Source organism: Pecten maximus, chromosome 1, assembly GCF_902652985.1.
Source record: "Pecten maximus chromosome 1, xPecMax1.1, whole genome shotgun sequence".
NCBI lineage: Eukaryota > Metazoa > Mollusca > Bivalvia > Pectinida > Pectinidae > Pecten > Pecten maximus.
The window spans coordinates 15,991,708-16,011,119 of NC_047015.1; the positions used below are offsets into that span (position 1 = coordinate 15,991,708).

The 19,412-nt window shown below is 42.6% G+C and overlaps 1 protein-coding gene across 6 annotated transcripts in view; it reads right to left on the reverse strand.

Moving 5' to 3' along the window:
• Positions 1-2,491, reverse strand: part of LOC117325959 (COP1-interactive protein 1-like) — a 104,887-nt gene extending 102,396 nt beyond the window's left edge. For all 6 annotated transcript variants that reach the window (XM_033882514.1, XM_033882538.1, XM_033882531.1 and 3 more), the window contains exon 1: positions 2,143-2,491. In XM_033882514.1, the coding sequence (XP_033738405.1) occupies positions 2,143-2,253 (111 nt within the window). In that variant the 5' untranslated portion in view covers positions 2,254-2,491. The remainder of the gene's footprint in view (positions 1-2,142) is intronic.
• Between the last annotated feature and the right edge of the window lie 16,921 nt (positions 2,492-19,412).

Genomic DNA, 19,412 nt, shown 5'->3' on the forward strand with positions numbered 1-19,412 from the left:
TATCTTCTAAACCCACCTATAAATGTTTACTAATTATCACTTACACATATAGCACCTATATACAGTTAACATGGGATATGTACCAAAATACATATGGTTTTAGCGAATTTTAAAAGTGTTTTAATTATATCACTGCAATATCAGACAATGTATATATAGTTTCATGTTATACAAATGATATTACCATTACAAATTGTTAATGGACACAAATTCAGTTACAAGCTCAAGTTACAGTACAGAAATGTCCAGCCTACAAAGTCTTTATGAATATCTTGTCTGTATGATGTTGGAATGTGTGTTTCCCTCTGACCACAGGCATGTGGTACTAATGAGGACAAGGGATTAATCTGCCTGGGTACAGGGAGGGCGGGTGTGGAGATCCAGATGGGTCTATCCCATTCTAGTCATAATAATCTCCTGAGTAGGGCACAAGGACATTACACATCTGTCACCTGATTAGGATAAGTAACTGACGCAGCACTATTTCTCTACTGAAATAAATCATTTCATTCATATCCTGAGCAGAGATTTTCCTACATTTTTTTCAACTGGGTCCATGGCCAGGGTCCATTGAATTAGGAATTTCCACACGACAAATTGTGACATTGGGAAAAACAAAAAATAGTGAAATTCATACAAATTTCGGATTTTCTTTGATAAATATTGCCTTTATATTATTTTTTATTTCATTTTGTTATCTATAGCTGTTTTCTTATTTTCCGAAATTGCCTTAATAGAGGTCTTTTTATATAAAACATAGTTAATCATCAAAAGTGACTTAAAAATTGGGATTTTTTTTCCAGGGATAGGATCCTTTTAACCTGACCCTCTTTCTATTGTAGGAAAATCCCTGCTAAGTGTTTGCCCACAGAAAAATTCTACTAGCCCAATGAATATTTTAATAAGAAATATTTGAATTTCTTTTATTGTTTGACCACATTTAACAAACTCCCAGGTGTGAGACCTATGAATTTTGTAATATTGTGTAACCCCTGTTTCATACGAGTATGATGAAAATATTCAATTGTGTTGTGATCAGGTCTTCTGAAATTGAAAGAATGCTATCTTAATCAGAACAATAAAACTAAATAAGGAGTTAAAAATTTAAAATAATTTCTCTTTCCGTTGGAAATTGTATATCCTTGGAACTGTCATAAAATATCCAGTTGGAAATTTTGAATCGCCTTGCCAGCTAGAGCTGATTCCCTGTACTGCGAGTTAGAACAACCTTCAACCAACAATGGTGACAGAAGCTGGGTTGAGAGCTTCAATGATGTGGTCAACTCTACCTCTGGTATTCTGCCTGGGGCAGTATAGAAGTGATCTCTACACACACTTGTGATATCCAGATATTGGTAATTAGACACACCTGGAATGTGCTACAGTATACCTTTGGTCAAATATTTACAGGTGATCAATGACAGGTGTGAAGGTTACCTGTCACATGTACAAGATTTACCTGGGACCAGTACAGGTTGGTGTCATCTGTGGACAATCAGTAGTTATATACGGGGGTGTTGACATTTCTCCATAAACATATATATTCCACAACAATTAGTGGGACACAATCATTTAGTGTGTACACAAATGACTATGTCACCGTCATCTTAAAACTATGTCAAGAGGGTTTTACATTAATATTTCTGAACTTCCCACAGAATACACAAAATCACCTGTTGTATTATCAGTTAAACGGTACCTCACAAAGTAGAGTCACCTATGTCACGACACAGGTTTTAAAACATACATTGTTTAGCAAATGACTAGTTTGTTATTTAATCATACTTTGACTTGTGACTTTGTTTCCAGAGGCTATTCTATTGACAATTCGATGAATATATTATATAGTTCAGATTTGGATAGTGTATATGCATTCTGTCTAGTAACTTCTCAATATTCATAACATTTCTATACTCTCCACGAATCAACTAACACCTGATACATCTGGCAGCAGAAAAGGGGAGCTGAAATCACCCAGCTGGTCAAAAACTTGACCTGAACATACAGAAGTACTAAAATGTAGACTGACCACTCCCATCCCCCCGATATCAGTACAGGTAGACTAAACCTGCAGGTACGATGACGGGTCACGATGGCTGACCTTTGCGCCTGTGCAAAAGGTAAACATGACATGTTACTTACCTTGTTGTTCTCCAGAGCCTCCGCAGAATGGATATCTTTCGCCCCGAAGCAGCTCTGGCATTTCAGCTTATTAAAAATGTTCGGCTGAAATTTCTGACACTTCGAAGCCATGTTTGTTTACGAAAACAACGGCGAGTCCTTTACGGACGGACTGCCCGCTGCCACAGGTAGACACAGTTAAAATCAGTCTAATAAATCCAAAAAACTAACAGATCTGGTCTATCATAGCTAATAAATCACTAAAACATGGCTGCTATGGGTCCATTTTGTCACTAGCTCGTAGTTTACATCGGAAGATCGTCCACGAACCGGTTCATGGTTCCCATTCCCTCACATAGGTGCGCGCGCATGAATATCAAGATAAGTAGTTCTGTGATACGGTCTGCGCAGTGTGAAGTATGTATGTAATTAGGCTGTCCATCACTGACAGGGCGTATGGCTCCTCATTTACAAATAATATTATCGACATTTTCCCTTCCTATGAATTAATTAAGACCAATGGCGTGAGATAACAAATTATCACGCTTTTTAAACATTTCATAATGAGTAGACTGCATAATAATGTCATGCATATATATATACGATACATACGGCCCAGAAACGTAAGTGGATGCTGAAGACAAATTTAAATGAAATGTTCCTCTATGCCTTTGGATGAACAAAAAAGAAAAAGAAAAATGAATAACTATTTTTTCTCGAGTTATTACCCTTTTTTACTCGTCATTTATTGAATAGACTTTTAATTAAGACTCCGCCAACAAGAACAATATAATATTTATAAATTATTCAATAGGATGACCCTTAATGAGAGACGTATACATGTATATCATATTTATATAATGCAACGTTTCTCAGATATTCTTGTTTAAGTGTATTTATACAGTTTTTATCCGATTAAACTGGTTTTTAATAGTCTTTAACTTATAACTGTCGATAAATAGATCTAGCTTGATGATTCAGTAACCGGTGATAGAAATGTCACTTGCATCGCCATATCTTCTTGTTCAGATATAATCTTCATTGTCAGCTTTTTAAAACCATAGTGGCCTTCTTCAAAACCGACGGGAATTCTGTTATTTTGTGATCGGTGTATGATATCGATCTAACATGCTAACCGATCAACCAATATTTCCATGTTTTAATTCGATTTACTATTTTTTTCATAGTTGATAGTGAGTGTATCAGAGTCTATTACTACAGAGGAAAAGCCAGTAAGCAAATCTTTATTAGCCAAGAGAACTGCTGAAGCCATGTTTTATTTTCTAAGTCATTACTCTGTATTTCTTTGGTCTAGTGGCTTAATGCTTAATGACACATAACCAGCCCAGTACGCGATGACACACAACTAGCCCAGTACGCGATGACACACAATTCAGTACGCGTTGACACACAACCAGCCCAAGTACGCGTCGACACACAACTAGCCAAAAACTAGCCCAGTACACGTTGACACACAACTAGCACATTACACGTTGACACACAACTAGCACAGTACGCGCTGACACACAACTAGCACAGTACGCGTTGACACACAACTAGCACAGTACGCGTTGACACACAACTAGCCCAGTACACATTGACATACAACTAGCACAGTACGCGTTGACACACAACTAGCCCAGTACACGTTGACATACAACTAGCACAGTACGCGTTGACACACAACTAGCACAGTACACGTTGACATACAACTAGCACAGTACGTGTTGACACACAACTAGCACAGTACACGTTGACACACAACTAGCACAGTACGCGTTGACACACAACTAGCACAGTACACGTTGACACACAACTAGCACAGTACGCGTTGATACACAACTAGCCCAGTACGCGATGACACACAATTCAGTACGCGTTGACACACAACTAGCCCAGTACGCGTTGACACACAACTAGCACATTACGCGTTGACACACAACTAGCCCAGTACGCGATGACACACAATTCAGTACGCGTTGACACACAACTAGCCCAGTACGCGTTGGCACACAACTAGCACATTACGCGTTGACACACAACTAGCACAGTACACGTTGACATACAACTAGTACTGTACACGTCGACACACAATTAGCCCAGTACGCGTTGACACACAACCAGCCCAGTACGCGTTGACACACAACTAGCCCAGTACGCGTTGACACACAACTAGCACATTACGCGTTGACACACAACTAGCCCAACACGCATTGACGCACAACCAGCCCAGTACGCGTTGACACACAACTAGCCAAACACGCGTTGACGCACAACCAGCCCAATACGCGTTGACACACAACTAGCCCAATACACGTTGATACACAACTAGCCCAGTACGCGTTGACACACAACTAGCCCAGTACGCGTTGACACACAACTAGCCCAACACGCGTTGACTCACAACCAGCCCAGTACGCGTTGACACACAACTAGCCCGACACGCGTTGACACACAACCAGCGCAATACGCGTTGACACACAACTAGCCCAACACGCGTTGACACACAACCAGCCCAGTACGCGTTGACGCACAACTAGCCCAGTACGCGTTGACACACAACTAGCCCAATACACGTTGACCCACAACTAGCCCAGTACACGTTGACCCACAACTAGCACAGTACGCGTTGACGCACAACTAGCATATTACGCGTTGACCCACAACTAGCACAGTACGCGTTGACGCACAACTACCCCAGTACACGTTGACACACAACTAGCACATAACGCGTTGACACACAACTAGCCCAGTACACGTTGACACACAACTAGCATATTACGCGTTGACACACAACTAGCCCAGTACACGCTGACACACAACTAGCACATTACGCGTTGACACACAGCCAGCCCAGTACGCGTTGACGCACAACTAGCACATTACGCGTTGACGCACAACTAACCCAGTACGCGTTGACGCACAACTAGCCCAGTACGCGTTGACACACAACTAGCCCAGTACACGTTGACACACTTAAGCATTGAACTGCTTTCAGTTGGAAGTAATGGGCTGATGAATGCCAACTGGACAAAGGCAAATTTAATGAAGCGCGCATTTGACAACGATTTTTAAAGACTATATCCAGGAATTTTGCTTCTACGATGAATGAACAAATTGTTATCGTCAAAGACGGAACAGCCTTTTCAACAGCCATCTTTCGTTATCGCCGACGTGACAATTATGACGTCACTATATTAATGACGTCATAATAATGATTTGGAAGTTATGGACTCATAACTTCCAAGTGAGCTTGGTAAAGTTATATAGTGTGGCTGCAGTGTAAATGTAAATATAACCAGCCCAACACGCGTTGACACACAACCAGCCCAATACGCGCTGACACACAACTAGCCCAGTACGCGTTGACGCACAACTAGCATATTACGCGTTGACACACAACTAGCACAGTACACGTTGACACACAACTAGCACAGTACACGTTGACACACAACTAGCACAGTACACGCTGACACACAACTAGCCCAGTACACGTTGACACACAACTAGCCCAGTACGTGTTGTCACACAACCAGCCCAGTACGCGTTGACACACAACCAGCCCAGTACGCGTTGACACACAACTAGCCCAGTACGCGTTGACACACAACTAGCCCAGTACGTGTTGGCACACAACCAACCCAGTACACGTTGACACACAACTAGCCCAGTACGTGTTGGCACACAACCAACCCAGTACGTGTTGACACACAACCAGCCCAGTACGCATTGGCACACAACCTGCCCAGTACGTGTTGTCACACAACCAGCCCAGTACGCGTTGACACACAACCAGCCCAGTACGCATTGGCACACAACCAGCCCAGTACGTGTTGACACACAACCAGCCCAGTACGCGTTGAAACACAACTAGCCCAGTACGCGTTGACGCACAACTAGCCCAGTACGCGTTGACGCACAACTAGCCCAGTACGCGTTGACGCACAACTAGCACAGTACGCGTTGACGCACAACTACCCCAGTACACGTTGACACACAACTAACACATTACGCGTTGACACACAACTAGCCCAGTACACGTTGACACACAACTAGCACATTACGCGTTGACACACAACCAGCCCAGTACGCGTTGACGCACAACTAGCACATTACGCGTTGACACACAACCAGCCCAGTACGCGTTGACGCACAACCAGCCCAGTACGCGTTGACGCACAACTAGCACAGTACGCGTTGACGCACAACTACCCCAGTACACGTTGACGCACAACTAGCACATTACGCGTTGACGCACAACCAGCCCAGTACACGTTGACACACAACTAGCACATTACGCGTTGACACACAACCAGCCCAGTACGCGTTGACGCACAACTAGCCCAGTACGCGTTGACACAGAACTAGCCCAGTACACGTTGACACACTTAGGCATTGAACTGCTTTCAGTTGGAAGTTATGGGCTGATGAATGCCAACTGGACAAAGGCAAATTTAATGACGCGCGCTAGCGCTTCATGTTGAATTTGCCTTTGTCCAGTTGGCATTCATCAGCCCATAACTTTCAACTAAAAGCAGTTCAATGCTTATATTTACATTTGACAACGATTTTTAAAGACTATATCCAGGAATTTTGCTTCTACGATGAATGAACAAATTGTTATCGTCAAAGACGGAACAGCCTTTTCAACAGCCATCTTTCGTTATCGCCGACGTGACAATTATGACGTCACTATATTAATGACGTCATAATAATGATTTGGAAGTTATGGACTCATAACTTCCAAATGAGCTTGGTAAAGTTATATAGTGTGGCTGCAGTGTAAATGTAAATATAACCAGCCCAACACGCGTTGACACACAACCAGCCCAATACGCGTTGACACACAACTAGCCCAACACGCGTTGACACACAACCAGCCCAGTACGCGTTGACGCACAACTAGCCCAGTACACGTTGACACACAACTAGCCCAGTACACGTTGACACACAACTAGCCCAGTACGCGTTGACACACAACTAGCCCAGTACGTGTTGACACACAACCAGCCCAGTACGTGTTGACACACAACCAGCCCAGTACGCGTTGACACACAACTAGTCCAGTACGTGTTGACACACAACCAGCCCAGTACGCGTTGACACACAACTAGTCCAGTACGCGTTGACGCACAACCAGCCCAGTACGCGTTGACGCACAGCTAGCACATTACGCGTTGACAAACAACTAGCCCAGTACGTGTTGACACACAACCAGCCCAGTACGCATTGGCACACAACCAGCCCAGTACGTGTTGACACACAACCAGCCCAGTACGCGTTGAAACACAACTAGCCCAGTACACGTTGACGCACAACTAGCCCAGTACGCGTTGGCGCACAACTAGCCCAGTACGCGTTGACGCACAACTAGCACAGTACGCGTTGACGCACAACTACCCCAGTACACGTTGACACACAACTAACACATTACGCGTTGACACACAACTAGCCCAGTACACGTTGACACACAACTAGCCCAGTACGCGTTGACACACAACTAGCCCAGTACGCGTTGACACACAACCAGCCCAGTACGCGTTGACGCACAACCAGCCCAGTACGCGTTGACGCACAACTAGCCCAGTACGCGTTGACACAGAACTAGCCCAGTACACGTTGACACACTTAAGCATTGAACTGCTTTCAGTTGGAAGTTATGGGCTGATGAATGCCAACTGGACAAAGGCAAATTTAATGACGCGCGCTAGCGCTTCATGTTGAATTTGCCTTTGTCCAGTTGGCATTCATCAGCCCATAACTTTCAACTAAAAGCAGTTCAATGCTTATATTTACATTTGACAACGATTTTTAAAGACTATATCCAGGAATTTTGCTTCTACGATGAATGAACAAATTGTTATCGTCAAAGACGGAACAGCCTTTTCAACAGCCATCTTTCGTTATCGCCGACGTGACAATTATGACGTCACTATATTAATGACGTCATAATAATGATTTGGAAGTTATGGACTCATAACTTCCAAGTGAGCTTGGTAAAGTTATATAGTGTGGCTGCAGTGTAAATGTAAATATAACCAGCCCAACACGCGTTGACACACAACCAGCCCAATACGCGTTGACACACAACTAGCCCAACACGCGTTGACACACAACCAGCCCAGTACGCGTTGACGCACAACTAGCCCAGTACACGTTGACACACAACTAGCCCAGTACACGTTGACACACAACTAGCCCAGTACGCGTTGACACACAACTAGCCCAGTACGTGTTGACACACAACCAGCCCAGTACGTGTTGACACACAACCAGCCCAGTACGCGTTGACACACAACTAGTCCAGTACGTGTTGACACACAACCAGCCCAGTACGCGTTGACACACAACTAGTCCAGTACGCGTTGACGCACAACTAGCCCAGTACGCGTTGACGCACAGCTAGCACATTACGCGTTGACAAACAACTAGCCCAGTACGTGTTGACACACAACCAGCCCAGTACGCATTGGCACACAACCAGCCCAGTACGTGTTGACACACAACCAGCCCAGTACGCGTTGAAACACAACTAGCCCAGTACACGTTGACGCACAACTAGCCCAGTACGCGTTCGCGCACAACTAGCCCAGTACGCGTTGACGCACAACTAGCACAGTACGCGTTGACGCACAACTACCCCAGTACACGTTTACACACAACTAACACATTACGCGTTGACACACAACTAGCCCAGTACACGTTGACACACAACTAGCCCAGTACGCGTTGACACACAACTAGCCCAGTACGCGTTGACACACAACCAGCCCAGTACGCGTTGACGCACAACCAGCCCAGTACGCGTTGACGCACAACTAGCCCAGTACGCGTTGACACAGAACTAGCCCAGTACACGTTGACACACTTAAGCATTGAACTGCTTTCAGTTGGAAGTTATGGGCTGATGAATGCCAACTGGACAAAGGCAAATTTAATGACGCGCGCTAGCGCTTCATGTTGAATTTGCCTTTGTCCAGTTGGCATTCATCAGCCCATAACTTTCAACTAAAAGCAGTTCAATGCTTATATTTACATTTGACAACGATTTTTAAAGACTATATCCAGGAATTTTGCTTCTACGATGAATGAACAAATTGTTATCGTCAAAGACGGAACAGCCTTTTCAACAGCCATCTTTCGTTATCGCCGACGTGACAATTATGACGTCACTATATTAATGACGTCATAATAATGATTTGGAAGTTATGGACTCATAACTTCCAAGTGAGCTTGGTAAAGTTATATAGTGTGGCTGCAGTGTAAATGTAAATATAACCAGCCCAACACGCGTTGACACACATCCAGCCTAATACGCGTTGACACACAACTAGCCCAACACGCGTTGACACACAACCAGCCCAGTACGCGTTGACGCACAACTAGCCCAGTGCGCGTTGACACACAACTAGCCCAGTACGTGTTGACACACAACTAGCCCAGTACACGTTGACACACAACTAGCCCAGTACACGTTGACACACAACCAGCCCAGTACGCGTTGACACACAACTAGCCCAGTACACGTTGACACACAACTAGCCCAGTACACGTTGACACACAACTAGCACAGTACACGTTGACACACAACTAGCCCAGTACGTGTTGACACACAACCAGCCCAGTACGCGTTGACACACAACTAGTCCAGTACGCGTTGACGCACAACTAGCCCAGTACGCGTTGACGCACAACTAGCACATTACGCGTTGACAAACAACTAGCCCAGTACACGTTGACACACAACTAGCATATTACGCGTTGACACATAACTAGCCCAGTACACGTTGACACACAACTAGCACATTACGCGTTGACACAAAACTAGCCCAGTACACGTTGACACACAACTAGCATATTACGCGTTGACACACAACTAACCCAGTACACGTTGACGCACAACTAGCACATTACGCGTTGACGCACAACTAGCCCAGTACGCGTTGACACACAACTAGCCCAGTACACGTTGACACACTTAAGCATTGAACTGCTTTCAGTTGGAAGTAATGGGCTGATGAATGCCAACTGGACAAAGGCAAATTTAATGAAGCGCGCATTTGACAACGATTTTTAAAGACTATATCCAGGAATTTTGCTTCTACGATGAATGAACAAATTGTTATCGTCAAAGACGGAACAGCCTTTTCAACAGCCATCTTTCGTTATCGCCGACGTGACAATTATGACGTCACTATATTAATGACGTCATAATAATGATTTGGAAGTTATGGACTCATAACTTCCAAGTGAGCTTGGTAAAGTTATATAGTGGGGCTGCAGTGTAAATGTAAATATAACCAGCCCAACACGCGTTGACACACAACCAGCCCAATACGCGTTGACACACAACTAGCCCAGTACGCGTTGACACACAACTAGCCCAGTACGCGTTGACACACAACTAGCCCAGTACGCAATGACACACAACTAGCATATTACGCGTTGACACACAACTAGCCCAGTACACGTTGACACACAACTAGCCCAATAAGCGACTATACACAAAACCTTGTACGTGTTGACGGAAAAAACTAAACACAGTAGTGTTGACACATATTAAAACCTAGTAGATCTAGTGTTGATATGTCAAGCCAAGTAGTGTTGACACACGAAACACATTAGTGTTGACACTCCTAGCAAAGAACGTGCTGACAGAATTTTATGTGAATTATAATTAAAATGAAATTATTATTTGATATATAAGTGAGTTTTACTGTACTTATATTTACAGAGGATAAACCTGATTTAGCCAAAGGCTAATCTTCCTCGGGGTCCTCTGAGTTAGTCATACTAAGATTGATTATTTTTGTCTAGCTCATAAAATAAATCAAATGTAGAATTGATGTCTAGGTCCATATATCGATTTCTGATTGTAAGAATAAGACTGCTCCATAACGGTGTATCCCAGACACTTCCTAAATTACACTTAAGACTTTATTGACAGTTCAGATTATACAATTATTCAAAATCCACACTAAGAATAACGAATGGAGGGCCATCCTGTGAGGTTACGTATGGAGGGCCATCCTATGGTATTACGTATGGAGGGCCATCATGTGATATTACGTATGGAGGGCCATCCTGTGAGATAACGTATGGAGGGCCATCATATGAGATTACGTATGGAGGGCCATCCTGTGATATTACGTATGGAGGGCCATCCTGTGAGGTTAGTTATGGAGGGCCATCCTGTGAGGTTAGTTATGGAGGGCAATCCTGTGAGATAACGTATGGAGGGCCATCCTATGAGATTACGTATGGAGGGCCATCCTGTGAGATTACGTATGGAGGGTCATCCTGTGAGATTACGTATGGAGGGTCATCCTGTGAGATTACGTATGGAGGGCCATCCTGTGAGATTACGTATGGAGGGTCATCCTGTGAGATTACGTATGGAGGGTCATCCTGTGAGATGACGTATGGAGGGCCATCCTGTGAGATAACGTATGGAGGGCCATCCTGTGAGATTACGTATGGAGGGCCATCCTGTGAGGTTAGTTATGGAGGGTCATAGTGCGAGATAACGTATGGAGGGTCATCCTGTGAGATTACGTATTGAGGGTCATCCTGTGAGATTACATATGGAGGGCCATCCTGTGAGATTACGTATGGAGGGTCATCCTGTGAGGTTACGTATGGAGGGCCATCCTGTGAGATTACCTATGGAGGGTCATACTGTGAGATTACGTATGGAGGGTCATCCTGTGAGGTTACGTATGGAGGGTCATCCTATGAGATGACGTATGGAGGGTCATACTGCGAGGTTACGTAAGGAGGGTCATCCGTGATATTACGTATGGAGGGTCATCCTGTGAGATTACGTATGGAGGGTCATCCTGTGAGGTTACGTATGGAGGGTCATCCTGTGAGGTTACGTAAGGAGGGTCATCCGTGATATTACGTATGGAGGGTCATCCTGTGAGATTACGTATGGAGGGTCATCCTGTGAGATGACGTATGGAGGGCCATCCTATGGTATAACGTATGGAGGGTCATCCTGTGAGATGACGTATGGAGGGCCATCCTGTGAGATTACGTATGGAGGGCCATCCTGTGAGATTACGTATGGAGGGCCATCCTGTGAGATTACGTATGGAGGGTCATCCTGTGAGATGACGTATGGAGGGCCATCCTATGAGGTTACGTATGGAGGGTCATACTGTGAGGTTAGTTATGGAGGGTCATCCTGTGAGGTTACGTATGGAGGGTCATCCTGTGAGGTTACGTATGGAGGGTCATCCTGTGAGATGACGTATGGAGGGCCATCCTATGAGATTACGTATGGAGGGCCATCCTGTGAGGTTAGTTATGGAGGGTCATCCTGTGAGATTACGTATGGAGGGTCATCCTATGAGATTACGTATGGAGGGTCATCCTGTGAGGTTACATATGGAGGGTCATCCTGTGATATTACGTATGGAGGGCCATCCTGTGAGATTACGTATGGAGGACCATCCTATGAGATTACATATGGAGGGTCATCCTGTGAGGTTACATATGGAGGGTCATCCTGTGATATTACGTATGAAGGGCCATCCTGTGAGATTACGTATGGAGGGTCATCGTGTGAGATTACGTATGGAGGGTCATCCTGTGAGATGACGTATGGAGGGCCATCCTGTGAGATGACGTATGGAGGGCCATTCTATGGTATAACGTATAGAGGGTCATCCTGTGAGATGACGTATGGAGGGTCATCCGTGATATTACGTATGGAGGGCCATCCGTGATATTACGTATGGAGGGCCATCCGTGATATTACGTATGGAGGGCCATCCTGTGAGATTACGTATGGAGGGTCATCGTGTGAGAATACGTATGAAGAAGCATCCATGGGTCAATGGAGGATCGCCCTAAGAAATTACGTATAAAAAACCACCCTGAGTGATTTGAGCGATTTTCTTTAGAGGGTTACTATGAAAGGAAAATACAATAAGTCAAAAATAGGTATATATAATGATAAACTACAAAATTTTCAGTTATGGCCAAAAGCTTTAGCACAAATTCGTTAATAACACTACAAGGAAAGACGAGTTATCTCCCTTGTATGGAAGACGTGCGTTTGGTTACGTACATGTACCGACATTATGAAGAAATATAACGTCTATAAAAAAAAACTATCTTGTTATAAGACTGTAACCAAAAGTAACTTTTAAACATGACGTCTGACTGGTCGTGATAAATTTAGTTTTTCAACTATTATTGTACTTCTTATTTTTGTATAAATGAAGTTTCACGGTTTATGTTATTAATTTATTGCGTTGTTAAATATCTATATGTTACCGATTTTTGTGTTTTATTCGTGACGCTAGACAATAGAAAAGAAGAGAAAAGAAGACATGAAATACAGGTCAAATTTCTGAAAAAGAAACTATCACACAGTTAAGAAATAATTGTTGACTTTGGATATCGGTTAACACAATTATTTATTAACCATTGGCCTCGGCGAAAATAGGATTTCTAGTTTTGATAAATCCTGGTGTTAACCGATATCCAAAGTTAACAATCATGTGATATTCCATACAGTTAATAATTTTCATCAACTATCTTTTCACGCTTAACCGGTAAAATTGTGTTTAGGGATATTTTGTTTGATAGGAAAGCTTCCTCGCATATCAGATGTTGAGTAACTGTTTTACCGCCTACACGACTCGCATATGAATGATGGGGTGTAAGAGCAGTTTGAGGGATATCGGGGATGGTGGGTGGCAAACAGTTGTCCTAGGGATAAAGATGAGGATGGCCGAGTGGCAGCGGCGACCGGGGTTCGATTCCCCGATCGCATGTGAAAAGGTATGGGGTCAGCTGCTTAATCACATGTTTTTTTTGTCGGTACTCCGGTTTCCTTCCACAGTTCAGGGGCCGCGGTGGCCGAGTGGTTAAGGTGTCCCGACACTTTATCACTAGCCCTCCACCTCTGGGTTGCGAGTTCGAAACCTACGTGGGGACAGTTGCCAGGTACTGACCGTAGGCCGGTGGTTTTTCTCCGGGTACTCCGGCTTTCCTCCACCTCCAAAACCTGGCTCGTCCTTAAATGACCCTGGCTGTTAATAGGACGTTAAACAAAACAAACCAAACCTTCCACAGTAAGGCCCATCGCGCGCTTCAACCCGGGCCCGTAAACAAGCGTTATCACTGGAAGTAAATAACTTGTCTCTCAATTGTTGTAAAACGAGTTTACAAAGGTGAAAATGTTGAGAGATTGAGTGATGCCGAGGTATGGTCAAAGGATGGTGAAATGGCGTGAGACCAAAGCAAACACAGGGTGGATTTTACATCATATTTCATATCTTCTTTCTTTCACATCACCGGACACCTATCTGACTGTGAAAACCTGAACAGGGTGACACCCTTATATTCCGAATGTCCTTAAGTCCAAGACCCTGATAATCCGAATGCGCGATAGACCAAAGACCCGATAGTCCGAAAATAGCTAAATATTAATACATAGTAATGATGATAATTAGTTTTATGTCAGCATTACTCGAAATTTTTACTTCAATTTAAAAAAAAAAAAAATCGTTTTCCTGTCAAGTAGCCTATGTGTTTAAAGTCGAGTAATATTAACATTCGGCATTTTTTCTTAATACTTTATCTTTTTTAGTCGTCAGATTATTAAGCTGGGTATATGTTTGTGTATGATATACATCGACTCATCCGGATAAATATGTCGGTATCGGGGTTTAGTGAACTTTCTATTAGAGTGATAATTGTGTTTTCGTGAAAAGTTTTCTTGCTGAAAATTATGGATGAACTTTCATCAAAAGAAGTTACATTCATTCAGTTCTCTTCGTGGGATTAAAATGTACCCTAGTACGAAGAACTATATGTATATATATATATATAATACTGTTTGATTAGCAGATTGGTATCAACTGCGCAATAGAGCGGCTCGCTACCAATAAAAAAAAGGACCAATTTTGGATATTGACAATAATCAGAGACCTACATATTAATGCTGTTACCACCTCTTAGCTTTTACCTTCCCTTGTTGGCGGGTAGTTTACCTGTGGTACATTGTCATATTATTGAAATCATTAAAATGTCAATTTTGAAAATTGTAACCAAATGATTGAATTTATATAATGTATCAATTTTGCTTGATAGTTGCTAATCCCTATTTGTATACATAATGTATATAAATCTCTGCTTTAATGATATACGATAACAACGAGAGAAAGTTGTCGCCCAGGGAACTTTCTCAATACTTACTAACAGTAAAATACTTTCGCATATTCTGATATTCATAGAAAGTTAATAGACCATACAAATAACCACTTATTACGTACTGCAGTCCACTAGGTATGGATAATTCATCAAAGCAGAAAAAACCTATAATAATGGTCCATTTTGACGTTTATTATCTGCATAATTATAGATCACATTGGTTATCCAAAACGACCAAATGGCACAATTTCAATATCTTTTCCACTTTGCCCCCACCCACTCCTTTAACTTACGTTCGTACCATTCAAACCCCTCCAGCTGTACACGCTTGTTCCGCAGTTAAAGAAATCAACGGAAACGGCGCAAATAAAACAGAATAAAGTCATGGTGGTATGCGCAGAAAGAGTTCTTGGCACGTAAACACAAGAAGTAGGCACAAAAAGCACAAATGACGTACGTAATGTAATATTCTTTTTCTTTCTTTTCTCACTAAGGGGCAGTTGCTTTTTTTTTTTATCAGAAAACGCTAAATGGCGCCGTCTTGTGAAACGTAACGTTGCAAGGACATGTCAAAGATTATATTATTAATCTCCGCGATTTTTGGCACAAATATTTATTAATTTCGGTTTTTAATTTGTTTTTCGTATACATTTATATTCTGTCTTATTTGTAATACACATGTTATACTCAATAGGAAATCATTCATACATGTATATTACCATTTATCAACGTTACAATATTACCTATTTTCGGACTATCGGGCATTCGGACTAAAGGGCCTTCAGACTTTTGGGCATTCGGAATATAAGGCGGTAACCCGGGAAACGCGTGTAGGTTTACATCACACACTGTGTTACCTCGGGGAGGTGCGATGGTCCATATGACGTGGAGAAGCAGACAATCTTCTCAATAAAAACAAGAAAACATTATACTTAATGCCTCCATAGACGGATTGAGGGAGGAGGCTAACAAAACCGACATAATTCGGAGATCAATATTCTTGTAATAGACAATGAGAAAAGATAGTCTGGCCTACAGTCTGGAACAAATACATTTCCTCGATCAGAACAGTATCGATATCATCGTTAAATGGAGTATATAGTATGCTTCATATGATAACAATGGCGCTTCCCGATAAATTCTCCTTACTCTTTCAGGTTTTTATTCGAGGGAAGTTCTGGATTTAAATTGGTAAGAATAGTGTATACGATGTTTTAATACAATGTCGCTAACTGTCATACATCAGTATCCTGTCACTAGACACTGTCATACATCAGTATCCTGTCACTAGACACTGTCACAGATCAGTATCATGTCACTAGACACTGTCATACATAAGTATCCTGTCACTAGACACTAACTGTCACACATCAGTATCCTGTCACTAGACACTAACTGTCATACATCAGTATCCTGTCACCAAACACTGTCATACATCAGTATCCTGTCACTAGACACTAACTGTCATACATCAGTATCCTGTCACTAGACACTAACTGTCATACATCAGTATCCTGTCACTAGACACTAACTGTCATACATCAGTATCCTGTCACTAGACACTAACTGTCATACATCAGTATCCTGTCACTAGACACTAACTGTCATACATCAGTATCCTGTCACTAGACACTAACTGTCACACATCAGTATCCTGTCACTAGACACTGTCATACATCAGTATCCTGTCACTAGACACTGTCATACATCAGTATCCTGTCACTAGACACTACTGTAATATCTGTCCTAACTGTCAACATCAGTATCCTGTCACTAGACATTTCATACATCAGTATCCTGTCACTAGACACTAACTGTCATACATCAGTATCCTGTCACTAGACACTGTCATACATCAGTATCCTGTCACTAGACACTAACTGTCATACATCAGTATCCTGTCACTAGACACTAACTGTCATACATCAGTATCCTGTCACTAGACACTACTGTCATACATCAGTATCCTGTCACTAGACACTAACTGTCATACATCAGTATCCTGTCACTAGACACTGTCATACATCAGTATCCTGTCACTAGACACTGTCATACATCAGTATCCTGTCACTAGACACTAACTGTCATACATCAGTATCCTGTCACTAGACACTAACTGTCATACATCAGTATCCTGTCACTAGACACTAACTGTCATACATCAGTATCCTGTCACTAGACACTGTCATACATCAGTATCCTGTCACTAGACACTAACTATCATACATCAGTATCCTGTCACTAGACACTGTCATACATCGGTATCCTGTCACTAGACACTGTCATACATCAGTATCCTGTCACTAAACACTAACAGTCATACATCAGTATCCTGTCACTAGACACTAACTGACATACATCAGTATCCTGTCACTAGACACTAACTATCATACATCAGTATCCTGTCACTAGACACTGTCATACATCGGTATCCTGTCACTAGACACTGTCATACATCAGTATCCTGTCACTAAACACTAACTGTCATACATCAGTATCCTGTCACCAGACACTGTCATACATCAGTATCCTGTCACTAGACACTGTCATACATCAGTATCCTGTCACTAGACACTGTCATACATCAGTATCCTATCACTAGACACTAACTGTCATACATCAGTATCCTGTCACTAGACACTAACTGTCATACATCAGTATCCTGTCACTAGACACTGTCATACATCAGTATCCTGTCACTAGACACTAACTGTCATACATCAGTATCCTGTCACTAGACACTGTCATACATCAGTATCCTGTCACTAGACACTGTCACACATCAGTATCCTGTCACTAGACACTAACTGTCATACATCAGTTTCCTGTCACTAGACACTAACTGTCATACATCAGTATCCTGTCACTAGACACTAACTGTCGTACATCAGTATCCTGTCACTAGACACTGTCATACATCAGTATCCTGTCACTAGACACTGTCATACATCAGTATCCTGTCACTAGACACTTTCATACATCAGTATCCTGTCACTAGACACTAACTGTCATTCATCAGTATCCTGTCACTAGACACTTACTGTCATACATCAGTATCCTGTCACTAGACACTGTCATACATCAGTATTCTGTCACTAGACACTGTCATACATCAGTATCCTGTCACTAGACACTGTCATACATCAGTATTCTGTCACTAGACACTGTCATACATCAGTATCCTGTCACTAGACACTGTCATACATCAGTATCCTGTCACTAGACACTAACTGTCATACATCAGTATCCTGTCACTAGACACTAACTGTCATACATCAGTATCCTGTCACTAGACACTAACTGTTAACATCAGTATCCTGTCACTAGACACTGTCATACATCAGTATCCTGTCACTAGACACTGTCATACATCAGTATCCTGTCACTAGACACTGTCATACATCAGTATCCTGTCACTAGACACTAACTGTCATACATCAGTATCCTGTCACTAGACACTGTCATACATCAGTATCCTGTCACTAGACACTGTCATACATCAGTATCCTGTCACTAGACACTAACTGTCATACATCAGTATCCTGTCACTAGACACTAACTGTCATACATCAGTATCCTGTCACTAGACACTGTCATACATCAGTATCCTGTCACTAGACACTAACAGTCATACATCAGTATCCTGTCACTAGACACTGTCATACATCAGTATCCTGTCACTAGACACTAACTGCCATACATCAGTATCCTGTCACTAGACACTGTCATACATCAGTATCCTGTCACTAGACACTGTCATACATCAGTATCCTGTCACTAGACACTAACTGTCATACATCAGTATCCTGTCACTAGACACTAACTGTCATACATCAGTATCCTGTCACTAGACACTGTCATACATCAGTATCCTGTCACTAGACACTGTCATACATCAGTATCCTGTCACTAGACACTGTCATACATCAGTATCCTGTCACTAGACACTAACTGTCATACATCAGTATCCTGTCACTAGACACTAACTGTCATACATCAGTATCCTGTCACTAAACACTGTCACACATCAGTATCCTGTCACTAGACACTAACTGTCATACATCAGTATCCTGTCACTAGACACTAACTGTCGAACATCAGTATCCTGTCACTAGACACTA